This window comes from Mobula hypostoma, chromosome 26 (assembly GCF_963921235.1).
Source record: "Mobula hypostoma chromosome 26, sMobHyp1.1, whole genome shotgun sequence".
Lineage (NCBI taxonomy): Eukaryota > Metazoa > Chordata > Chondrichthyes > Myliobatiformes > Myliobatidae > Mobula > Mobula hypostoma.
The window spans coordinates 38,966,552-38,990,031 of NC_086122.1; the positions used below are offsets into that span (position 1 = coordinate 38,966,552).

The window sequence follows — 23,480 nt, forward strand, 5'->3', positions numbered from 1 at the left end:
GTCTTGTTTTTACTGTGTACTTACCAGCAGTTATGGCCGAAATGACAATAAAAAGTGACTTGACTTAACCTGACCTTGCAGGCAACACAATCCTCACCCTAACGACTAATTATTTTTTAAAAAAAGCTATCTTTTGCTTTTCAGCAATTACTTTAAACCTGCATCTTCTGGTTATCAATGCACATCTTTCACCATCTCAAAATCTAACAATTTAAAATCAATCCATTAAATCTCCCATTAGCCTTGCCACAGCTTACCCTGAAGGAACCCCAGATGTAGACTTGGCCGTTTTCAGTCAGAGCCGCTGTGTGACTGTCACCAGCAGAAACCTGAACCACGTGTTCATCAAGGAGAACTCGGGATGGAACCATTTCTGACCCATCCTGCGATGTATCACGTCCAAGTGCACCTTCATCATTGCAACCAAATGTGTAAACCTGAGGATAGAAAAGATCAGTTGAGCAAATTCTAGTCTGTTTGAACTGCAGTTATGGCCAATACTCACTCAACTTTCATAACTTGGTCACCTATTTCTTTGTCACTGTCAATGGATAAGTTGAACAATGTGTTTCCAGTTTTATACCCCAAACAACAATTTGTTCTAACTGAAGCTCACTAAACTGATCATGAATAGGTAAGGTAGCAGGATATTGTGGCAGTTAGCATAATACTATCACAGCATAAGTGACCTGGGTTCAATAACGCTGCCTATCACACACCCCCACCCCCCTCGACATGCAAATAAGTTTGCATGTTCTCCCTGTGACCTTGTAACTTATCTCTGACATTCCCTCCTATACTTTCTGCAGCCCTCTTATTCCTCTGCATAGATTGTTTTTGACTTGTTGAGTTCTTTCAGCATTTTGTGTGTGTTACTCTGTATCGCAAATGGCATATGAGGTCTTAATATAACTTTACCGCATACTATACATAGTTTTAATCTCTACATCTAATGAATGATGCAACTGCAGTGCAAAAAAAAAGTTTCAAGTATTTGGTTACTTAGATGACAGGGTTGAGAAAAATTCAGGAAGATTAAGCAGCTTGGACTGATAGACTAAAAATTTGAAAGATAAGTGATCTTGGAACAAGCGATTGCAGAACATTTCAGGGGGAGAGTGAAAAGGGGGACGTTTCTTCAAGTGGACATATCCAAAACCATTTTCAGAATAAATGCATGCAAGATGGGCACAGGAATTTCTACTCTCAGTACATTATGTATCTTCATAATTCACTACACTAGAATACAACGAAAATAAGAGATTGCAGACATTTAAACTACTAATGAGTCAGAGGTATGGTGAGTTCAGGAATATGGTGACGCTGAGTTCAACACAGCATCAGCTATGATCGGCTAAGGATTTCCGGAGCAAAGGCATTTTACTACTCAGGGTAAGAGAGGAAGACCACGCAGGTGCATGACGTCAGCCAGTAAAGCAGGAAAAATTTAAAAAGACTGCCATATCCAGTGGGCAGCGGAGTAAGAGGTAGTAGAGTGATAGGGCTTTGGCTCAAAGAGCTTAGGCAGTAATGAGGTGAGGTAGGTTTACCTGTGTTAATTGCAGAAAGGAGGAAGTACGTGTGTGAGGCCGGTTTTCTGTGCTCAATGTCAGATGTGGGAGGTCCTGGAGTCTCCCAGCCTCCCGGAAAGCCATATCTGCACCTGGTGTGTCGAGCTGCAGCTCCTAAGGGACCGAGTTACGGCACTGGAGATGCAGCTCGATGACCTTCGTCTGGTCAGAGAGAGAGAGAGAGGAGGTGATAGAAAGGAGTTACAGGCAGGTGGTCACACCAGGGCCATGGGAGACAAACAAGTGGGTAACAGTCAGGAGAGGGAAGGGGAAGAGTCAGGTACTAGAGAGTACCCCTGGGGCTGCACCCCTTGACAATAAATACTCCTGTTTGAATACTGTTTGGGGGGGGGGGTCAGCCTACCTGGGGGAAGCAACAGTGGCTGTGCCTCTGGCACAGAGTCCGGCCCTGAGGCTCAGAAAGGTAGGGAAAGGAAGAGGAAGGCAGTAGTAATAGGGGACTCTATAGTTAGGGGTTAGACAGGCGATTCTGTGGACACAGGAAAGAAACTCAGATGGTAGTTTGCCTCGCAGGTGCCAGGGCCCGGGATATTTCAGATCGCGTCCAAGGTATCCTGCAGTGGGAGGGAGAACAGCCAGAAGTCGTGGTACATATTGGTACCAATGACATAGATAGGAAAAGGGAAGAGGTCCTGAAAAAGAGTACAGGGAGTTAGGAAGGAAGTTGAGCAGCAGGACTGCAAAGGTAATAATCTCGGGATTACTGCCTGTACCACGTGACAATGAGTATAGGAATAGAATGAGGTGAAGGATAAATGCATGGCTGAGGGATTGGAGCAGGGGGCAGGGATTCAGATTTCTGGATCATTGGGACCTCTTTTGGGGCAGGTATGACCTGTACAAAAAGGACAGGTTGCACTTGAATCCCAGGGGGACCAATAACCTGGCAGGGAGGTTTGCTAATGCTACTGGGGAGAGTTTGAACTAGAATTGTTGGGGGGTGGGAGCCGAACTGAAGGGACTGGGGAAGAGGTGGTTGGCTCACAAATAGGGAAAGCTTGGAGACAGTGTGTGAGGGAGGATAGGCAGGTGATAGAGAAGGGACGCGCTCAAACCAACTGTTTGAGATGTGTCTATTTTAACGCAAAGAGTGTTGTGAACAAAGCCGATGAGCTTGGAGCGTGGATCAGTATTTGGAGCTATGATGTGGTGGCCATTACAGAGACTTGGATGGTTCAGGGACAGGAATGGGTTACTTCAAGTGCCATGTTTTAGATGTTTCAGAAAGGATGGGGCGGGGGAGGCAACAGAGGTGGGGGCGTGGCACTGTTGATCAGAGATAGTGTCATGCTGCAGAAAAGGTGGACGTCATGGAGTGATTGTCTATGGAGTCTCTGTGGGTGGAGGTTAGGAACAGGAAGGGGTCAATAACTTTACCGGGTGTTTTTTATAGGCCACCCAATAATAACAGGGATATCGAGGAGCAGATAGGGAAACAGATCCTGGAACGGTGTAATAATAACAGAGTTGTCGTGATGGGAGATTTTAATTTCCCAAATATCGATTGGCATCTCCTTAGAGCGAGGGGTTTAGATGGGGTGGAGTTTGTTAGGTGTGTTCAGGAAAGTTTCTTGACACAATATGTAGATACGCCTACAAGGGGAGAGACTGTACTTGGTCAGGTGTCAGATCTCTCAGTGGGAGAGCATTTTGGAGATAGTGATCATAATTCTATCTCCTTTACAACAGCATTGGAGAGAGATAGGAACAGACAAGTTAGAAGAGCTTTTAATTAAAGTAAGGGAAATTATGAGGCTATCAGGCAGGAAATTGGAAGCTTAAATTGAGAACAGATGTTCTCAGGGAAAAGTACAGAAGAAATGTGGTAAATGTTCAGGGGATATTTGTGTGGAGTTCTGCATAGGTATGTTCCAATGAGACAGGGAAGTTATGGTAGGGTACAGGAACCATGGTGTACAAAGGCTGTAATAAATCTAGTCAAGAAAAGAAAAGCATACAAAAGGTTCAGAGAGCTAGATAATGTTAGGGATCTAGAAGATTATAAGGCTAACAGGAAGGAGCTTAAAACAGAAATTAGGAGAGCCAGAAGGGGCCATGAGAAGGCCTTGGCAGGCAGGATTAAGGAAAACCTCAAGGCATTCTACAAGTATGTGAAGAGCAAGAGGATAAGATGTGAAAGAATAGGACCTATCAAGTGTGACAGTGGGAACGTGTGTATGGAACCAGAGGAATTAGCAGAGGTACTTAATGAATACTTTACTTCAGTATTCACTATGGACAAGGATCTTGGTGATTGTAGTGCTGACTTGCAGCAGACTGAAAAGTTTGAGCATGTAGATATTAAGAAAGAGGATGTACTGGAGCTTTTGGAAAGCATCAAGTTGTATAAGTCGCCAGGACCAGATGAGATGTGCCCCAGGCTATTGTGGGAAGCGAGGGAGGAGATTGCTGAGCCTCTGGCAATGATCTCTGAATCATCAATGGGGACGGGAGAGGTTCCGGAGGACTGGAGGGTTGCGGATGTTGTTCCTATATTCAAGAAAGGGAGTAGAGATAGCCCAGGAAATTATAGACCAGTGAGTCTTACTTTAGTGGTTGGTAAGTTGATGGAGAAGATCCTGAGAGGCAGGATTTATGAACATTTGGAGAGGTATAATATGATTAGGAATAGTCAGCATGGCTTTGTCAAGGGCAGGTCATGCCTTACGAGCCTAACTGAATTTTTTGAGGATGGGACTAAACACATTGATGAAGGAAGAGCAGTAGATATAGTGTACATAGATTTCAGCAAGGCATTTGATAAGGTACCCCATGCACGGCTTATTGAGCAAGTAAGGAGGCATGGGATCCAAAGGGACATTGCTTTGTGGATCCAGAACTGGCTTGCCCACAGAAGGCAAAGAATGGTTGTAGATGGGTCATATTCTGCATGGAGGTCAGTGACCAGTGGTGTGCCTCAGGGATCTGTTCTGGGACCCTTATTCTTCGTGATTTTTATAAATGACCTGGATGAGGAAGTGGAGGAATGGGTTAGTAAGTTTACTGATGACACAAAGGTTGGAGGTGTTGTGGATAGTGTGGAGGGCTGTCAGACGGTACAGCGGGACATTGAAAGGATGCAAACCTTGGCTGAGAAGTGGCAGATGGAGTTCAACCCAGATAAGTATCAAGTGGTTCATTTTGGTAGGTCAAATATGATGGCAGAATATAATATTAATGGTAAGACTCTTGGCAGTGTGGAGGATCAGAGGGATCTTGGGGTCCGAGTCCATAGGACACTCAAAGCTGCTGCGCACGTTGACTCTGTGGTTAAGAAGGCATATGGTGTATTGGCCTTCATTAATCATGGAATTGAATTTAGGAGCTGAGAGGTAATGTTGCAGCTATATCGGACCCTGGTCAGACCCCACTTGGATTACTGTGCTCAGCTCTGGTCGCCCCACTACAGGAAGGATGTGGAAGCCATAGAAAGGGTACAGAGGAGATATACAAGATGTTGTCTGGATTGGGGAGCATGCCTTATGAAAACAGGTTGAGTGAACTTGGCCTTTTCTCCTTGGAGCGACGGAGGATGAGAGGTGACTTGATAGAGGTGTATAAAATAATGAGAGGCATTGATCGTGTGGATAGTCAGGAGCTTTTTCCCAAGGCTGAAATGGTTGCCACAAGAGGACACAGGTTTAAGGTGCTGGGGAGTAAGTACAGAGGAGATGTCAGGGGTAAATTTTTTTTTACTCATAGAGTGGTGAGTGCATGGAATGGGCTGCCAGCAACGGTGGTGGAGGCAGATACGATAGGGTCTTTTAAGAGACTTTTGGATAGGTACGTGGAGCTTAGAAAAATAGAGGGCTATGGGTAAGCCTGGCAATTTCTAAGGTAGGGACATATTCGACACAACTTTGTGGGCCGAAGGTCCTGTATTGTCCTGTAGTTTTTCTATGTTTCTATGTCTGTTTCTCTGATCTTATTCACTGGTGGAGGGGACTTACAGGAACTAATTATTCCTTTTTGATGACTTGAAAAGAAAGACAAATTTATTCATATTTACAGAAAAATTCCTACGGTTGGCTTATTATTTGATTTTTGGGGAAAAAAATAACATTAACCTGCTCATTCAGTGTGTTGATTTCAAATATCACTATACGATCACTGAGGCACTAAATATTAATGATTCACCTAAAGATCCAGAGTAGGGCAATACTTTCAGAGATAGTATTTTGAAAGGCAAGTGAATAACACAACCTATCTGAACGTTCTCATCAAATCACAGTCAATAGTAATTCTTCATTGTCCCAATGACTAACCGAAATGTGCAGAGTTTCCATTTAAATCAGAGTAATCAACAGCTGCTCCTTCAAGCTGTTACCATCATTAACTTGTCAAATTCATTAACATTAAAACAGAAGAATTCACAAATAAAGCACTTCTCAGAACACACCAATGCAATACCTTACAATCAAATTCAGGTTTAATATCAATGTCATGTGCTGTGAAATATGTCGTTTTGCAGCAGCAATACATTCTAATGCATGAAACTATAAATTACAAGTGTACAGTAAAAAATATTAAATCAGAATCAGGTTTATTATCACCGGCATGTGACATGAAATTCGTTAGCTTAGCAGTAGCTCAATGCAATACATAATCTAGCAGAGAAAAAAACATTAATAAATAAATTACATATATTGAATAGATTTTAAAAAACGTGCAAAAACGTCAATACTGTATACTTAAAAAAAAATGAGGGGCCAAAGATTCAATGTCCATTTAGGAATCGGATGGCAGAGAGGAAGAAGCTGTTCCTGAATCGCTGAGTATGTGCGTTCAGGCTTCTGCACCTCCTACCTGATGGTAACAGTGAGAAAAGGGCATGCCCTGGGTGCTGGAGGCCCTCAGTAATGGATGCTGCCTTGCCGAGACACTGCTCCCTAAAGATCTCCTGGATGCGCTTTATAGACTAGCATCCAAGATGGATCTGACTAGACTTACAACCTTCTACAGTTTCTTTCAGTCCTGTGCAGTAGCCCCTCCATACCAGACAGTGATGCAACCCGTCAGCATGCTCTCCACTGTACAACAAGTTTTTGAGTGTATTTGTTGACATGCCAAATCTCTTCAAACTTCTAATAAAGTATAACCGCTGTCTTGCCTTCTTTATAACTACATCGATATGTTGGGACCAGGTTAGATCCTCAGAGATATTAACATCCAGGAACTTGAGGCTGCTCACTCTCTCCACTTCTGATCCATCTATGAGGATTGGTATGCATTCTTTCATCCTACCCTTCCTGAAGTCCACAATCAACTCTTTCATCTTACTGACGTTGAGTGCCAGGTTGCTGCTGCAGCACCATTCCACTAGTTGGCATATCTCACTTCTGTACGCCCTCTCGTCACCATCTGAGATTCTACCAACAATGGTTGTATTGTCAGCAAATTTATGGATTGTATTTGAGCAGTGCCTCGCCACACAGTCATGTGTTTATAGAGTGTAGAGCAGTGGGCTAAGCACACACCCCTGAGGTGCGCCAGTGTTGATCGTCAGTGAGGAGGAGCTGTTATTACCAATCCACACAGATTGCAGTCTTCGGGTTAGGAAGTTGAGGATCCAACTGCAGAGGGTGGTACAGAGATCCAGGTTTGGCAACTTCTCAATCAGGATTGTGGGAATGATGGTATTAAATGCTGAGCTATAGTTGATGAACAGCATCCTGACACAGGTGTTTGTGTTGTTCAGGTGGGCTACAGCCACATGGAGAGCCACTGAGATTGCGTCGGTCAATGACCTATTGTGGCAATAGGCATATTGAAATAGGTCTAGGTCCTTGCTGAGGCAGAGTTCAATCTAGTCATGACCAACCTCTCAAAGCATTTCATCACTGTCAATTTGAGTGTTACTGGGCGATAGTCATTAAGGCAGCCCACGTTATTCTTCTTAGGCACTGGTATAACTGTTGCCTTTCTGAAGCAAGTGGGAACTTCCGCCCGTAGCAGTGAGAAGTTGAAAATGTCCTTAAATACTTCCGCTAGTCGGTTGGCACAGGTTTTCAGAGCCTTACCAGGTACTCCATCGGGACCTTCCATCTTGCGAGGGTTCACTCTCTTTAAAGACAGCCTAACATCGGCCTGAGATGGAGATCACAGGGTCATCAAGTGCAGCAGGGATCTTCACAGCTATAGTTGTGTTCTCCCTTTCAAAGCGGGCACAGAAGGCGTTGAGTTCATCTGGTAATGAAGCATCGCTGCCATTCATGCTATTAGGTTTCACTTTGTAGGAAGACCCTGCCAGAGTTGCTGTGCATCCAATGTCACCTCCAACCTCATTCAAAATTGTCTCTTAGCCCTTGAAATACCCCTCTGCAAATCATACCTGGTTTTCTGGTACAGGCCAGGGTTGCCAGACTTGAATGCCACAGATCTAACCTTCAGCAGACGACAAACCTCCTGGTTCATCACAAAAGAGGATGAAAATACCGAGGAAGTGTTCATGGGTTCTCTGTGCATTCAGAAATCTGACAGCAGAGGAGAAACTGTACCCGAAAAGTTCAGAGTGTGCCTTCAGAAGCAAGAGAAAATCTGCAGATGCCAGAAATCCAAGCAACACACAGAAAATGCTTAAGGAACTGAGCAGGACAGGCAGCATCAATGGGAAAAAAAACAGTAGTCGATGTTTTGGACAAAGACCCTTCATCGACTATATTCTTTTCCATAGGTGCTGCCTGGCCTGCTCAGTTCCTCCAGCATTTTGAGTGTGGTGTGTGCACCTTCAGTCTCTTGTACCTCAATAGTAGTAATGAGAAGAGGGCATATAAGACTGTAAGATAGAGGAGCAGAAGTAGGCCATTCTGCTACGCCATTCAATCATGGCCTGATCCAATTCTTCCAGTCATCCCAACTCCCCTGCCTTCTCCCCGTACACTTTGATGCCCTGGCTAATCAAGAATCTATCATCTCAGGGTAAGAGGCGTCCCTATTTCCTGAGGAGACTGAGGTCCTTTAACATCTGCCGGACGATGCTGAGGATGTTCTACGAGTCTGTGGTGGCCAGTGCTATCATGTTTGCTGTTGTGTGCTGGGGCAGCAGGCTGAGGGTAGCAAACACCAACAGAATCAACAAACTCATTCGTAAGGCCAGTGGTGTTGTGGGGATGGAACTGGACTCTCTGACGGTGGTGTCTGAAAAGAGGATGCTGTCTAAGTTGCATGCCATCTTGGTCAATGTCTCCCATCCACAGTACATTCAGCCAGAGACTCATTCCACCGAGATGCAGCACAGAGCATCATAGGAAGTCATTCCTGCCTGTGGCCGTCAAACTTTACAACTCCTCTCTTGGAGGGTCAGACACCCTGAGCCAATAGGCTGGTCCTGGACTTATTTCATAATTTACTGGTATAATTTACATATTACTATTTAACTATTTATGGTTCTATTACTATTTATTATTTATGGTGCAACTGTAACAAAAACCAATTTCCGCCGGGATCAATAAAGTATGACTATGACTATCTCTGCCTTAAATGCACCCAATGACTTGGCCTCCACAGCCGCTCGTGGCAACAAATTCCAGAGATTTACCACCCTCTGACTAAAGTAATTTCTCCTCATCTCCATTCTAAATGGATGTCCTTCAATCCTGAAGTCGTGCCCACTTGTCTTGGACTTCCCTACGACTGGAAATAGCTTTGACATATCTAATCTTTTCAGGCCTCAACATTCGGAATGTTTCAATGAGATCCATCCCCCCCCCCCCCCGCCCATTCCCTTGAACTCCAGGGAATACAGCCCAAGAGCTGGAGGGGAACTACTATCCTAGTGGGATAGTTTGCAAGTGCTGCACAGGGTGGGAGCTTTAAACTAGAGTTTCAGAGGGATAGGAACCACAGTGCCAAAACGAATCATGGTGTAGTTGTGACGATAGATATCATTAAGTCTACATACAAAGTCAGGTATTAAAAGGTTGAGAATAGTGGAACAAATGTTGAATTCGCTGTGTGTAATTCAAATCAAGTGTAAGGGGGTTTCGTCTTTTATGTTACTGCGTAGGCTAATTAAAATGGCTTCTTTGTTATGTTATACTTAGGAATGCTTCTTTGTTATGTTAAACGCTGAGAAAGTTCTTAGGCTAGCAGCTTGTTTTGGGTTAGACTAGGATAAGAAGATGCTACAAACCAATTGGGACAGTTGTTATGTTTTTGGTGTATCTGAAGATATTGTATGCGCGAGGTTTTGGGGCAGAAGGCGGGAGAGAGAGACAGAGGATGGGCCGGGTGCTGCGAGTCCGCTAAAGAGGTCGGACCCTGAGCGGGGCGTTCAGCGAGGAGAGGAGACGGAGACGGACTCGTGTGGACCATCTGGTCGACCACCATTGTTGGTCCCAGGCGGCCAGTCGAGGTGGTCCGAGGGGTCACAGGGTGAAGAAAAAGGGTCCTGAGCTCCAACTGTTTGTGCACGAAGAACTTGAACTTTGATAAGTGTAGCGCCTTTATTTTCCTTTTATATTTTATTCTCTATCAATTATATAGTTCCAGTAATATCTATAAACTGTAAATCATTTAATCGTATCTGGTGTATTGTCTGTTATTTGGGCAGGGTGGGGTACATCACACAGCATCCACACAAACTGATTACCAGTTTGGCGGGGCCGAGGGCTGTTTTCCTAGACGACTGCGAGCCGAGAGATCCTGAGGCTGGCCAGGGGGGCTACACAAGGAACACTGTAGGAAAGGCAGATGATCTTAGAGCATGGATCAGCACCTGGAATTATGACATTGAAGCCATTAGTGAGACTTGGTTGCAGAAGGGGCAAGACTGGCAGCTCAGTGTTCCAGGGTTCAGTTGTTTTAGACATGAAAGAGCGCTAGGGATTAAAGGGGGAGAGGTGGCATTACTAGTCAGGGAGGACTTCAAAGCAGTGTTGGGTCAAGACAGACTAGAGAACTTGTCTAGTGAGGCTTTACAGGTAGAACCAAGGAATGAGAAAGGTTGACCATGTTAATGGGATTATAGTACAGATCACCCAACAGAACACGGGATTTAGAGGAGCAAATTTGTAGTGAGACCGCAACCCATTGGAAAAAACCTAAGGTTGAAATAGTAGGTGATTTTAACTTTCCACATATTGACTGGGGCTTCCATTATGTAGAAGGGCTGAATGGAAAAAGGTTTATCAAATGTGTTTAGGAAAGTTTCCTTAACAGTACATAAAAGTCCCAACTAGAAAGCGTTATACTAGATTTCCTTAGGGAATGAGACAGGGCAGGTGACAGAATATTGTGTAGGGGAACACTTTGCATCCAATGAGCATAATGCCATTAGCTTCAAAGTAATTATGGAAAAGGATAGATCTGGTCCTCGGTTGAGATTCTAAACTGGAGAAAGGCCAATTCTGATGATATCAGAAAGGATCTGGCAAGTATGGATAGGGACAGGTTGTTTTCTGGCAAGAGTGATTTGGTAAGTGGGAGACCTTCAAAAATGAAATTTTGAAGATACAAAGCTTGTGTATGCCTGTCAGAATAAAGATAACAGGTTAAGGGAACCTTGGTTTTCAGAGATATTGAGGCCCTGGTTAAGAAAAAGGAAGGTGCATAGCAAGTAGGAACAAATTAGGTACTTAAGAAGTATAAGAAATGCAAGAGAACACTTAAGAAATCAGGAGGCCAAAAGGCGGCATGAGGTTGCCCAAGCAGACAAGGTTAAGTAGAATCCTAAGGGATTCTACAGACATGTTAAGAACAAAAGGATTGCAAGGGACAAAACTGGTCCTCTGGGAGATCAGAATGGTAATCTATGCATGGAGTCAAAAGAGATGGTGGAGATCTTAAATGCATTTTTTTCCATCTGTAGTTACTCAGGAGACAGACACAGTCTATAGAGATGAGGCGAGCAGCAGCAAAGTAAAGAACCCCATATAGATTACAGAGGAGGAGGTGCTTCCTGTCTTGAGGCAAATTAAGGCGGATAAACCCCCAGGGCCTGACAGACTGACAAGCCCTCGGACCCTGTGGGATGCTAGTGTAGAAATTGCAGGAGCCCTAGCAGATATTTAAATCCTTAGGCACAGGAGAGGTGTCAGAGGATTGAGGATAGCTAATGTTGTTCCATTGTTTAAGAAAGGTTCTAAGAATAAGCTAGGAATAAGCATTTGACAGGGTCGCACTTAGGAAGCTTGTCACGAAGGTTCAACGCTTGGCATTCAAGAGGTAGTAAATTAGATTAGACATTGCCTTCATGGAAGAAGTCAGAATAGCTGTAGATGGTTGCCTCTCTGACTGGAAGCTGGTGACTAATGGTGTGCCGCAGGGATCAGCGCTGGGTCCATTGTTGTTGGTCATGTACATCAATGATCTGGATGACAAAGAGGTAAACTAGATCAGCAAAATTGCAGATGTCTAAAGATTGGGGATGTAGTGGACAGCAAGGAAGAGTATCAAATTGATGAAATTGGCTGAGAAATGGCAGACTGGCCTTCATAAATCAATGTACTGAGTACAGGAGTTGGGATGTTTTGTTGAAATTGTATAAGATGTTTTTGAGGCCTAATTTGGAGTGCTGTGCCCAGATTTAGTCATCTACCTACCAGAAAGATGTTAATAAGATTGAAAGAGAGTTAAGAAACTGTACAAGGATGTTTGCTGGGATTTGAGGACATGAGTTAATAGGGAAAGGTTGAATCCATTAGGACATTATTCCCTAGAATGTATAGATTCACGGGAGATTTGATAGTGGTATACAATATTATGAGGGATATACATAGGTCAAATGCAAGCAGGCTTTTTCCACTGAGGTTAGGTGAGACTAGAACTAGAGGTCATGGGTTAAGGGTGAAAGGTGAAATGTTTAAGGGGAACTGACGGGGAGCCTCTTCACTCAGAGGGTGGTGAGAGTGTGGAATGGACTGCCAGCACAGTGGTGGATGCAGGGTAGACTTAAACATTTAAAAGAACTTTTGATAGATACATGGATGGGAGGGGTATGGAGGGCTATATCCAGATGCAGGTCAATGGGACTAGTTGAATTAATGGTTTGGCATAGACTGTTTCTAATCCTGCACAATGATCCCTCCATACCAGACGGTGATGCAACCAGCTACAACGCTCTTCAGAGCACATCTGGAAAAAATAGATGGTGCTTGAGCACTCGGTAAACGCACTCCTCACACGCACAAACAATTCTGCTGTTGTTGCACTGAGTGTACGCACTTCAATGTCTTCTCCGGTATATTCTAATAATGGGTCCTAAGGGGTTGGTTTTATTGTGCTTTTCCCACCATACACAGCAGAATATTCCATTTCCTTAGTACTGTAATGGGATATGTAAATGTGTATATATATTGTTTGTATTCTGCATTCAAGGTAGATACCTCTGTTTGGTTTGTAATAAGATTGTATCTACACTGTGGGGTGCATCATATTCTGATTCATGTGTAACATTGAGTTAACTTAGAGGGTAATTAAAAATGTACGTCCTAGTGCCTAATAAACAGAGCTCATCGCTCTTGGGAGAGACACAGGTCGGAGTTGCCAGGAGCTCACACTGGACAAAAAGTATGAACTATTATGGTGTTTACTGGTGGATATCTTTTGGTAAATACTGTCAGTTTTCTTTTCACTATTTTCATTAACTTTTTTACATTTGTTTTTCAACATAACTAATAAACACACTTGCACTAAAGTATTAAGCGACTCCAGCCTTTTCTATCCCCCTCCATCATAACCCAGGTATCACACAACTAGCCAGTAGGTTTGACCTTTCTTTCAATACTTACATTTCCTGTCTGTCCTAGGCAGACAGTGTGCATTCCACCAGCCTCCACTTGCACAATCTTCTCCTGCAGCCCCTTGACCAACGCAGGTTTTTTCCTCTCCAAGATATTTTCCCCAAGGCCAAGTTGGCCCACATCACCCTGACCCAGCGTCAGGACAATTCCTGAGTTTACCCCATGGGAGGAATGTGAGACTGCAAAGAAAGAAATGCAGATGAAGTTTACAATATTGTTTTACAGCTTAGAAGGGTGTTCTGTTCAAGAGATTTAAAAACTAAAATTTAAACTTTCAAGGCCCATACTGCCCTGTGCAAAACTACTTTTGAGTGCAGTTTTTCAGATGAAACGTGAAACCAAAGATTCAACTCTCTTCTCGGCTGAACATAAAAAATCCCACAAGTTGATTGAACTCCAAAGTCATGGCCTACATTTATCCCACACAAATGACAAAAAACTTTCCGGGATATTTATCACATTAATGTTTGAGGAAATGTACTGTGCATAAATTGGTTGCCACACTTCCTTATTACTACATAACTCCTTTGTTTCTGATGTTGGAGAAAGCAAGGGGACATACTTTGTTTCTCTCCAGAGCTAGATCAGGAAGCACCAAGGAAAACCAGAACTTCTCCCCAAATTGAAAAAAGTAAAATTGGACAAAGTAGTTTCTTCTTAGACAGGGTTATGTAACCAAAGTGGTCAAATGGGGCCATAATACAAAGCAATTTAACTAGAATGGGAGCGAAAAGGCTCAATACTGAATGACGATTTTTTGTTTTTATGTCCCATAAAACCACTTCAGTATTTGCAAATTGCAATTCAAATGGCAGTTTCCTTCCACGTTGCATTGACATGGCCCCGTGCCTGCCTTTAGCAGTCAGCTATCAACCCAGAGGTTTACTGGCGACCATACTTGTACAAGAGATTGCAACTGAAGTAGCTTTTTACAATATTCCTATACATAATATATCAGATCTCAAGTGACTTTTTAAAATTTATTTTTTGTAGTGCAAATATCACGGAAGGATTTACTGCCCATCCATAATTGCTCAGGATTATAATCTTAGCTACCAAAGATGCTGTTGGGGGAGGGACTTCAAGGATTTAGAAATATTTGTAAGGAGACATTTTTGGGAAATAAAAAATGATGCTTCCAAAAATGTCAGTATGTATTCTCCAAACATTTTAAGTGGCTTGAAAAATATGAGTATTAAGTATCTAACTTGTAAATTACATCAAATTAAATGTGTGTAGCAGGAGGTCATGAAGGTATTTACATCAAATTTCATTAGGTTACCTCACATGAATGTCACTGAAACAGATGTGATGATGGAAAGAGTCTGAGCACCCACTGCCAATTAATATCCAGTCACCCTGACACAGAGTACCTATATCTTAAGTCACTGAATCCTCATGGGTCAACTTTCCAGAGCTTCAATCTCTTTTCAGTATGGGGTGACGGAATTCATAGCTCACCACAGAACCTCTATAGGGCACTAGCATCAAGGATGGAGTCATGGCACAGGAGTTCTTCAAAACACTCTTCCAATAAATACCTCTACCTATCACCACCCACTATTGGTACTCCTTCCTCCTCTATTTGCCATTCATTCTTCCTCACCTCTATCATCTACCAGCTCTCATCCATCTCTTCCTCTAACCTCTATACTGGTTATCCCTCTTATTTTTTCCAGTCCAGAAGGCATTGACCCAAGATGTCAACTGTCCATTTCCCTCCACAGATTAGCTTAACCAGAGTTCTTCCAAAAGTTTTGTCGTTTAGAAACATAGAAAACCTACAGCTCAATACAGGCCCTTTGGCCCACAAAGTTTAGATTCCAGCATCTCGTGATTCCAATAAATGCTGACTGTCCCTCTATTTTCAATCTCTCCTCCACTGCATACTGTTGCAAATTGCAGTAGTTATGAATCTATACATGTCATTAGTAGTCAGCAAATCCCTGGACACTCTGCATTCCTTCTTTGCATCAAGCTTTTAACTCATAGGTGTTCTGTTGAACTTCAGACTTCACGAGTACAATCCAATCCTCCAAGAACCTTGCATTTGTAGTTAAGTAGCTTCCGACATTTCACAAAAAGTCCTTTTCCTTTCTGATAGGGAAGCCAAGAGAATATTCATAAGTGTTGATTAATTGCTTAACATGTCAATGCAACTATAAAGGCGGCAAGACAGTGACTATACTTCATTAGAAGTTTGAAGAGATTTGGTGTGTCAACAAAAACACTGAAAAACTATAGATGTGCTGTGGAGAGCATTCTGACAGGCTGCGTCACAGTCCAGTATGGGGGGAGTGGGGGTGGGGGCTACTGCACAAGACCAAAAGAAGCTGCAGGGGGTCGTAAATTTAGTTAGCTCCATCTTGGGTACTAGCCTACAAAGTACCCAGGATATCTTCAAGGAGCGGTGTCTCAGAAAGGCAGTGTCCATTATTAAGGACACCCAGCACCCAGAGCATGCCCTTTTCTCATTGTTATCATCAGGTAGGAGGTATAGAGGCTTGTAGGGACATACTCACCGATTCAGGAACAGCTTCTTCCCCTCTGCCATCCGATTCCTAAATGGATATTGAATCCGTGAACACTACCTCACTTTTTAAAAACATATTATTTCTGTTTTTGCATGGTTTTTTAATCTATTCAATAAACATATACTGTAATTGATTAATTTTCTTCTTCTATATTACGTATTGCATTGAACTGCTGCTGCCAAGTTAACAAATTTCATGACACATACCAGTGGTAATAAACCTAATACTGATTCTGATGTGAACTTTACGGGAAATCCAGATTCTATAGACTGTTTAATTAGAAGTTGTCAGGATTGCCTGCAAGCAGTTGTCTGAAATAACTCTTAATGATATATGATATTCTCAAGTAAATATCATATGAAGATGGCATTTCTCCTCCTGGTTTTCCTTTCCTTAGATGAGCTAATTATTCCCTCTTCATCAATTAACATCGATGTGAATTCTCAGTTCATCTCAGAGCAATATTCTTTTTTGCTCTGTCAGGGCTACCCCCAACAGCCATTGCAATATGCTCAGTTCCAAAATTCCTACCGAATGGAAGATGCCCTATGACTTCTTTCTTTGCCCATGACCTCATGAGACAGCTATTGCATGCTAGCACAGATTTGGCAGACTAAGAGCCCTGACCAGAACCAAGGACATTCAGATACTGGAGACCAGGCTCTTTTGTATGGGTTAAAAACACACTTGTGTGGGCAGGTGTAGACATCATACAGTCACTTTAAGCCATTGTCATAACCTCATCTCCCTCCATTACTCACCCTGCCTTCAGCCTTCTCTGTCTCTACTCTCTCTGACCCTTAAAGATTCATTGACATTATCAATAGCAAAAAATAAAAAGCTAAACACTGCAGATGCTAAAAATATGAAGGCTGGGGGTGGGGAACTCCAGTACTCAAGGCTCAGATGCAGCTGTCAAAGTCAGTTGATAGAAATTAATTGAGGAAATTAATCATGCAATTGAGGAAATTTGGGAATTGAGGAAATTCACACTAATTCAGTAAGCATTATCACCAATACTAGTCTTGATCTGAGGTACCAGCTTCAAAAGGTTTCAGGGCAGAGGTGAAGGGGTGGGTATTCAGAGCCTGCCACAAAAAAACAACTGATTTCCTTCATTATATCTGGGCTTGATCCTTCCAGACACCCATTTTTCATCTTGCTATCAGAAGAGCGTTATCGAGGTATGAGGATCACTGAAATGCATTTCAATCCAAGACAAAAGTGTTTTCACTGAAAAACAAATGCCTCACAGAAGAATTGTAATCTGGACAAATGAGAAATGTTTATCATTGATTTTAACCAAGATTGGCCAAATTGTTGCAATCACAAAGAAGGATGTCAGCAGCTCTACTTCGTTAGGAGTTTGAGTAGATTTGGCATGTTACTATATGCTGCTGCAAACTTCTACTGATGTATTGAGGAGAAAATTTTAACTGGTTGCATCACAGCCTGGTATGGTGTAGAAGCTACAACACACAGGATTGAAAAAGACTGAACTCAACCAGCTCCATCAAAGGCACAACCCTCTCCACCATCAAGAACACCTTCAAGAGGCACCTCAAGAAGGGGGCATCCACCACTGATGACATTAAGTGATGCATCAAGAAGTGGCATTGCTAGTAAAGACTCTAACCCATCGAGGACATGCCCTCTTCTAGTTATTAGCTTACCTTCAAGTTCAATTAGCATTCAACTATACACATTAGTACAGCCAAACAGAACAGTGTCCCTCTGGGGCCAAGGTGCAAAACACAGTACCAACAGTCACATACAGCACATATAATTACGATAGCAAAAAAAAAGTTACAAAATGCTTTTTTTTAAATAACACAGCCCAAGTCCCCGAACGTCATGGCCTGTACATTGATGGTGCACGGTCATTGTCTTGAAGCCATATTTCTGCAAGAACAGCACACAACAGTTCCTCATCTCACGCAAGTGCAGCTATATACTAACAGCCCAGCTTGCCTTCCACTGGGCAAACGCTGGAGAGCAGCACCAACAGGAGGGCAAACCCCCAACCCAGTATGGAATCTGGTGGCACATAGCCACCTCCAGCTCCTCTTACCCCGGCGGCTGTTAACAGACAACTCCGAGGCATGAGGGCCTGGTCCGCGCCATAACCGAGGCCACACAGTTTCCTGTCATCGGTCTTGTCAAATCAGACTCACAGTGCTTTACATTAAAAATGTCCAACAAGGTCTTGTGATCACAATAAAATCATCCAAGATAATCATTTCCACCGTTTGTTGGATTGCATATTGCCTTTAGCACATTCCTCCTTGGGTTGCTGATGCAGGCAGCAACATAGTGCGCAACAGGTCAGGCTCCAGCTCTCTTACTATCGAGTCAATCACTAGTGGAGTAGCCTTGCTGCACTCAATGTTCTTAATATTTAGCAGTGTCTTGCGATCATAAAAAAGACAAAGGACAAACAATTACTTTGTTTGGATCCAGAGTGGCTGCTGCATCCAAGCGCACCCCTATCTTCCGGAAGAGGATAACCATTGGGGAGGAGGTACAAGAGTCTGAAAACCCATTTTCTGGACTTCTTCCCCTGTCCATGAACATTACTTCTTGATTTTTTGTACCATTTATTTTGTAACTTAATAGCATCTTTTGTTTCACAGTGCACTGCTTCCACAAAACAAATTTCATGATATATATCAGTGGTTATAAACCTGATTCAGATTATCAGACACCTATCACTAGATACCTAGAGTGGCAGAAGTCTACTTCCAATTTATCTCAACTAACTGGCAAGCCTTTACTTGACATATTATTCAACCATGAAATGCATGAAAGCCAAATCCAACTCTCTTGCCATACCTAAGAGCTCTTTCGGAGGATTCAGTGAACAGCAACTGAAGTTCAATCAACAATTCAAAACTTGTTGTCACCATGCTAATGAGCTTGTTGCCTAGGCTTGGCTTTGAAGCTAGGCTTGTTTTGTCACTTACTCTTCTGAAATCTGTGTTCTTTGACAATGGTACTATCTCCAAGAAGATAAATCAATTTCAGTTTAGAAAGCTAAGCTACTTACCAGCAAGAATAAAGCTGCTGCAAACATTAGGGACATATAGGGGCACTGGCTGCTAAAGGACTACTAACCCATAAAGACCTTTCTCCCCAGTACGGAGAATTCTCTATCCGTTGTTTCATAGGGAGTACACAGCCTGTAGATAATTAGATGTAGGCATCACTACCACATCTGTCTCAAAGGAAGCAGTTAAGAATTAACTACATTGGCCAGGACAGACAAGGACTTAAGATCGTTAGTAAACCCGCAAAGTGGTCCACGCAAGCTCAATTTCAACATTTAAGTGAAGCTTGGATAGGTACATGGACAGTAGTGGTATGTTCCCTGTGCAGATCGATAGGAGTAGGCAGTTTAAAAGGCATGGACTAGTTGGGCCAACAGGCCTGTTTCTGCACTGTGCTTTTCTATGACTCTAAATGGGTTTTAAAATCCAGTTGTTATATGGTTGTTATTTTAGATTTATTTTACTTCATTTATACTCACTTATTTTATATTACTAGATTAGTTTTCCAAATGTACTTAATTACTTAAATTTAAATGTCACAGCTATTGCAGTGGGAGTTCAAACACAAGTCATTTAGTCAATAGTCCAGATCTCTAAAAACTAGTCTAGCAACTAAAACAGTACCCTTCAAAGTACATACGAGGCCTCCGTCGGTCAGGGTCGACCATGGATATTGTGTCCTAGCTGTATAGATACACAAGCCTGGGCAGTATGATATGGAGAGAAAGTTGTTACATGTGTAGCAAGCTCCCCCTCTCCATGCATCTGGTGAACCTAAAGAATGGCGGAGACCAATACAGTTTGGTGTCAGCAGCATCGCAGGAGTTGCCAATCAGCATTGAACTCAATGCAGGACTGCCTCTAGCTCCAGAATTTTCCCTCAGGGCTTTACTCCTGAAGCCTTCCCCATGAGTGAGTATAGCCACAAAGCAGTGGAAGTTTCTTCTCCTAGATGAGCTGCCAACCGCAGCTAAAGAGCCCCATCAGCCCAAAGTGACTGGTTTCAAGGCACCAGTAAACTGCCATTGCCCCTTCTCCTGTCAGTAGAAACTGTTCCGCTGGGCTTAGCAGCTAAGCCACATACAAAAACCAGGAGCTGGACTTGATTGTCAGAAGCCGTTTGAGGTGCACGCCATCGGGAGCATTTAATAGGTAGTGGGAGCTTGTCCCCATTACCACCCCTGGCTATAACAACCTTTACTGAAATACATATATGTCACCATATACAACCCAGAGATTCATTTTCTTGCAGACATTCACAGCGAATACAAAGAGACACAACAGAATCAATGAAATACACACAAAGGCAGGGAAACAACCAATTTGCAAAAGACAACAAATTGTGCAAATACAAAAAGAAAATAAAAATAAATCTGTAATAAATAATATTGAGAATATGAGTTGTAGAGTCCTTGAAAGTGAGTCCATAGATTGTGGAATCAGTTTAGTGTGGGATACCAGAATTCCCAAAAGATGAATGGAAAATTAATCTCATTTCTCAGAAGTTGACACTAACATCCCAATAATCTTCATCTGTGTTTTCCCATAACTTTGACCCACATTGTTTTGGTATATAGATAAACTGCCATTGCAGTTTAGATAATTTGCACTACACCTGCAACACCAATTCAGACCACCAAAACAGTCATACTTAACCAATTTTTCCCTTTTTAAAAAAAAAGGGACCAAGCACTCTCAAGCAGAATACTATTATCAATTGTTGTACACTTGTTGATCGAACACTAAAATCAGAGTAACAGAAAATATGAATATTTACTAAAAGCTTAGAAGGCATCTAAAAATAAGTAAATAGCTAATACCACAAAGAAATCTTGGCATTTTACATCAGTGATTGACAAAGTAAATTAATATACTCACTCTTTATCTTTTTACTTTCTTCATCTTGCTTTTTCTCATTATCTTTTGATCTCTTCACTGGTCTTTTTCCTGACATTGTATTCAGAAATTCCTGACAAACATTATTTAAGTGATTATTGAATAATGATTTAATTCATTGCACACAGAGTCAAAAAAATACATATGTATGACATGATGACATGAGATTTAGCTACACCCATCTGTGAAGCTTTTCGGATAAGAAACACATTAAAATAACCAACCAACTTTAAAGTTCCTTTGTTAAATAACCCATCACTTTATGATAATTGCTGTGTTTAACTACAAATGCTGAATATGTGTAGCATTTTAATAAATAACTGGAAACAAAAGATTGCAGATACTGGAACATGGAGCAACAAACTACTGTTCAGCAGGTCAGTCCGCATAATACATAAATAATTAAAAATTAACTAATAAATAACTGATTTTGTATTAAGTCATTGATTCTTATTAGGTTATAAAGGCACAAATATTGCATTACATTGAATCATTACGATAACTCCACATTAAGACTGCAGCAGGCTACATCTAAAAACATGTCTAGACTCCTATAGTAGAGGCCGACTTCCAGCTCAGTGCCAACAGTCGCACCCCTCACCCCCATCCCCAGTCTCGATTATTCCTTTCAAGAATATTTCGAAATCCTTTTTCAGAAATAATTCCAGCAATAAAAAATGATCACAACAGAACTATAGCAAAAAAACTAACCCAGCTGACTGTAGTCGGGCCTTATAATTGTGCCCAGCCAAAAATAAAAGCGACAACTATCGTTATCCACACGACTCTTCAAAATTAACTGAATGCGCTCAAACATCTTGCTGTCATCCCCAACACCCCAAGAACATCTGATAAAAGAAATCACAGGCACACTGCGCGACTACAATGGTTAAAACTACTTTTAAACGCGGGGAATAATGAATAATGCTGAAATGCATCCAGCCCATTGGAGCGGACTGCAGGGCAGCCTGAGCCCAGCAGCTCGGGCCCAAGGCGTTTGAAATTCCCGCGTCCCGGGAAACCGGCCCCACTCCAGTCGGTCCGGGACCGGGGGCGCCCGGGTCCGGGGGACGAGCGGGATTGGCCCCGGCCAGCGCGGACTCCAATGGGAGAGGGTCGGGGCGACCGGTCAGTCAGTGTGCGCCCCGGGATCCAGGCCCCGTGGGGTGAGGGGAAAATGAAGCGGCCTTCAGCGCCTGAGCACCGTGACACGCCACCGCGGTCGCTGTCGATGGAACAAACCGGGTAACAGAAGGATTCTCGGTCCAGCACTTCACCCGTCCGCTCGGTGACCGGGCCGCCCGCCGAGCCGAATCGCACGTTCGCCCCTCACTCGGCCCGAAGGCGCATGCGCACTGCGCAGGGCAGCGCGCCCGGTTTGAAATCCACCGGCCAACTTTTCTCACGTGGAAGCCAAACAGGAGTCTTCAAACTGGTCATTCCAGCAGTAGGTCAGATTTACTTTCACAAGTTCGTCAAGCATTGGTCTACATGTATGCTTCGTATGGGTCGTTGCACACAGAGGTGTTGAGCGGAATGAGGGGGTTGATTGTTTCGCTCAGAAAGGTGTTAAAAGTTCCACAGTGGAAATAGACCTTCCAATTAACAACTCAGAAGCTAAGGGGTTGGTAGAGTTAAGAGTTAGGGGGTTATGGCAAGACGTGGGATTATGGGCATAAAGGGAGACACCTTTATAAGCTGTAAGGTGTATGGAAGAAGGGAAGGAATTATTTTGACACGACTTACAAATGGGTACACTATGCTTAATTGTTTCTTGTATATTGTTGGAAAACATCATCCAGGGTTGTCATAATTTCATTTCTTACAATCGATAGGGGTTTTGGGGGTAGTTTAGCTTTTATTTGAAAGAAGTGCTTGTAAAGAGTTCATGCGTTCTGCCGTGACTGTGTGGGTTTCGTCCGGGTGCTCCAGTTTCCTCCCATGGTTCAGATACTGCTGGTACTGGATGGTGAGTTCATTGGTCATTGTAAATTGTCCCATGATTAGGCTAGGATTAAATTGGGGGACTGCTGGGTGATGTGGCTTGAAGAGCCTGAAGGCCCACTCTGCACTGTATGTCAATTTTAAAAAATGAAGTAGTTAGTGTCTATTTTCTTCCCCCAATTTTCTACACCATCCTCCATGGTGGCAGTAATGCTCCTTTAAATGGGACTGCCAATCACCATAAAAAAATCAGAGGAATATGAAAGCTAACTCCTCTCCCTGCACATGACCATTATTTCCATTGTTCTTTCACAAATGCTGCTATTCCAAACATTTTTTAAACATTTAGAAGCTAAAGAAATCTGCTAAAGAAGCTAAAGATTCTTTGATCCTCACCATTTTTCATCCATACACCACAGAAAGCATCCTATCTGGACACATTACAGCTTGGTAGGGCAACTGTCCTGCCCATCACTGCAAGAAATTGCAGAGTTGTGGACACAGCTCAATACATCAGGGAAACGAGCCTCCCCTCTATGGATCCTATCTACACATTAAAAAGGCAGCATCCATCATTAAGGGCACCATGTCCCAGGACATGCCCTCTTCTCATTGCTACCATCTGGGAAGAGGTACAGGAGCCTGAAGGTACACACTCAGCATTTCAGGAACAGCTTCTTCCCCTTTGCCATCAGATTTCTGTACGGTCAAACAACCAATGAACAC

At 42.8% G+C, this 23,480-nt stretch overlaps 1 protein-coding gene across 1 annotated transcript in view; it reads right to left on the reverse strand.

The window, feature by feature from the left end:
* The window catches only part of rcc1 (regulator of chromosome condensation 1), a 39,258-nt gene extending 17,061 nt beyond the window's left edge, over positions 1-22,197 (reverse strand). Inside the window, exons 1-4 of the mRNA XM_063034053.1 lie at positions 22,053-22,197; positions 20,793-20,883; positions 13,322-13,512; positions 258-437 (exon numbers count right to left, since the gene is read on the reverse strand). Of these exons, the coding sequence (XP_062890123.1) occupies positions 258-437; positions 13,322-13,512; positions 20,793-20,868 (447 nt within the window). The 5' untranslated portion in view covers positions 20,869-20,883; positions 22,053-22,197. The remainder of the gene's footprint in view (positions 1-257; positions 438-13,321; positions 13,513-20,792; positions 20,884-22,052) is intronic.
* Between the last annotated feature and the right edge of the window lie 1,283 nt (positions 22,198-23,480).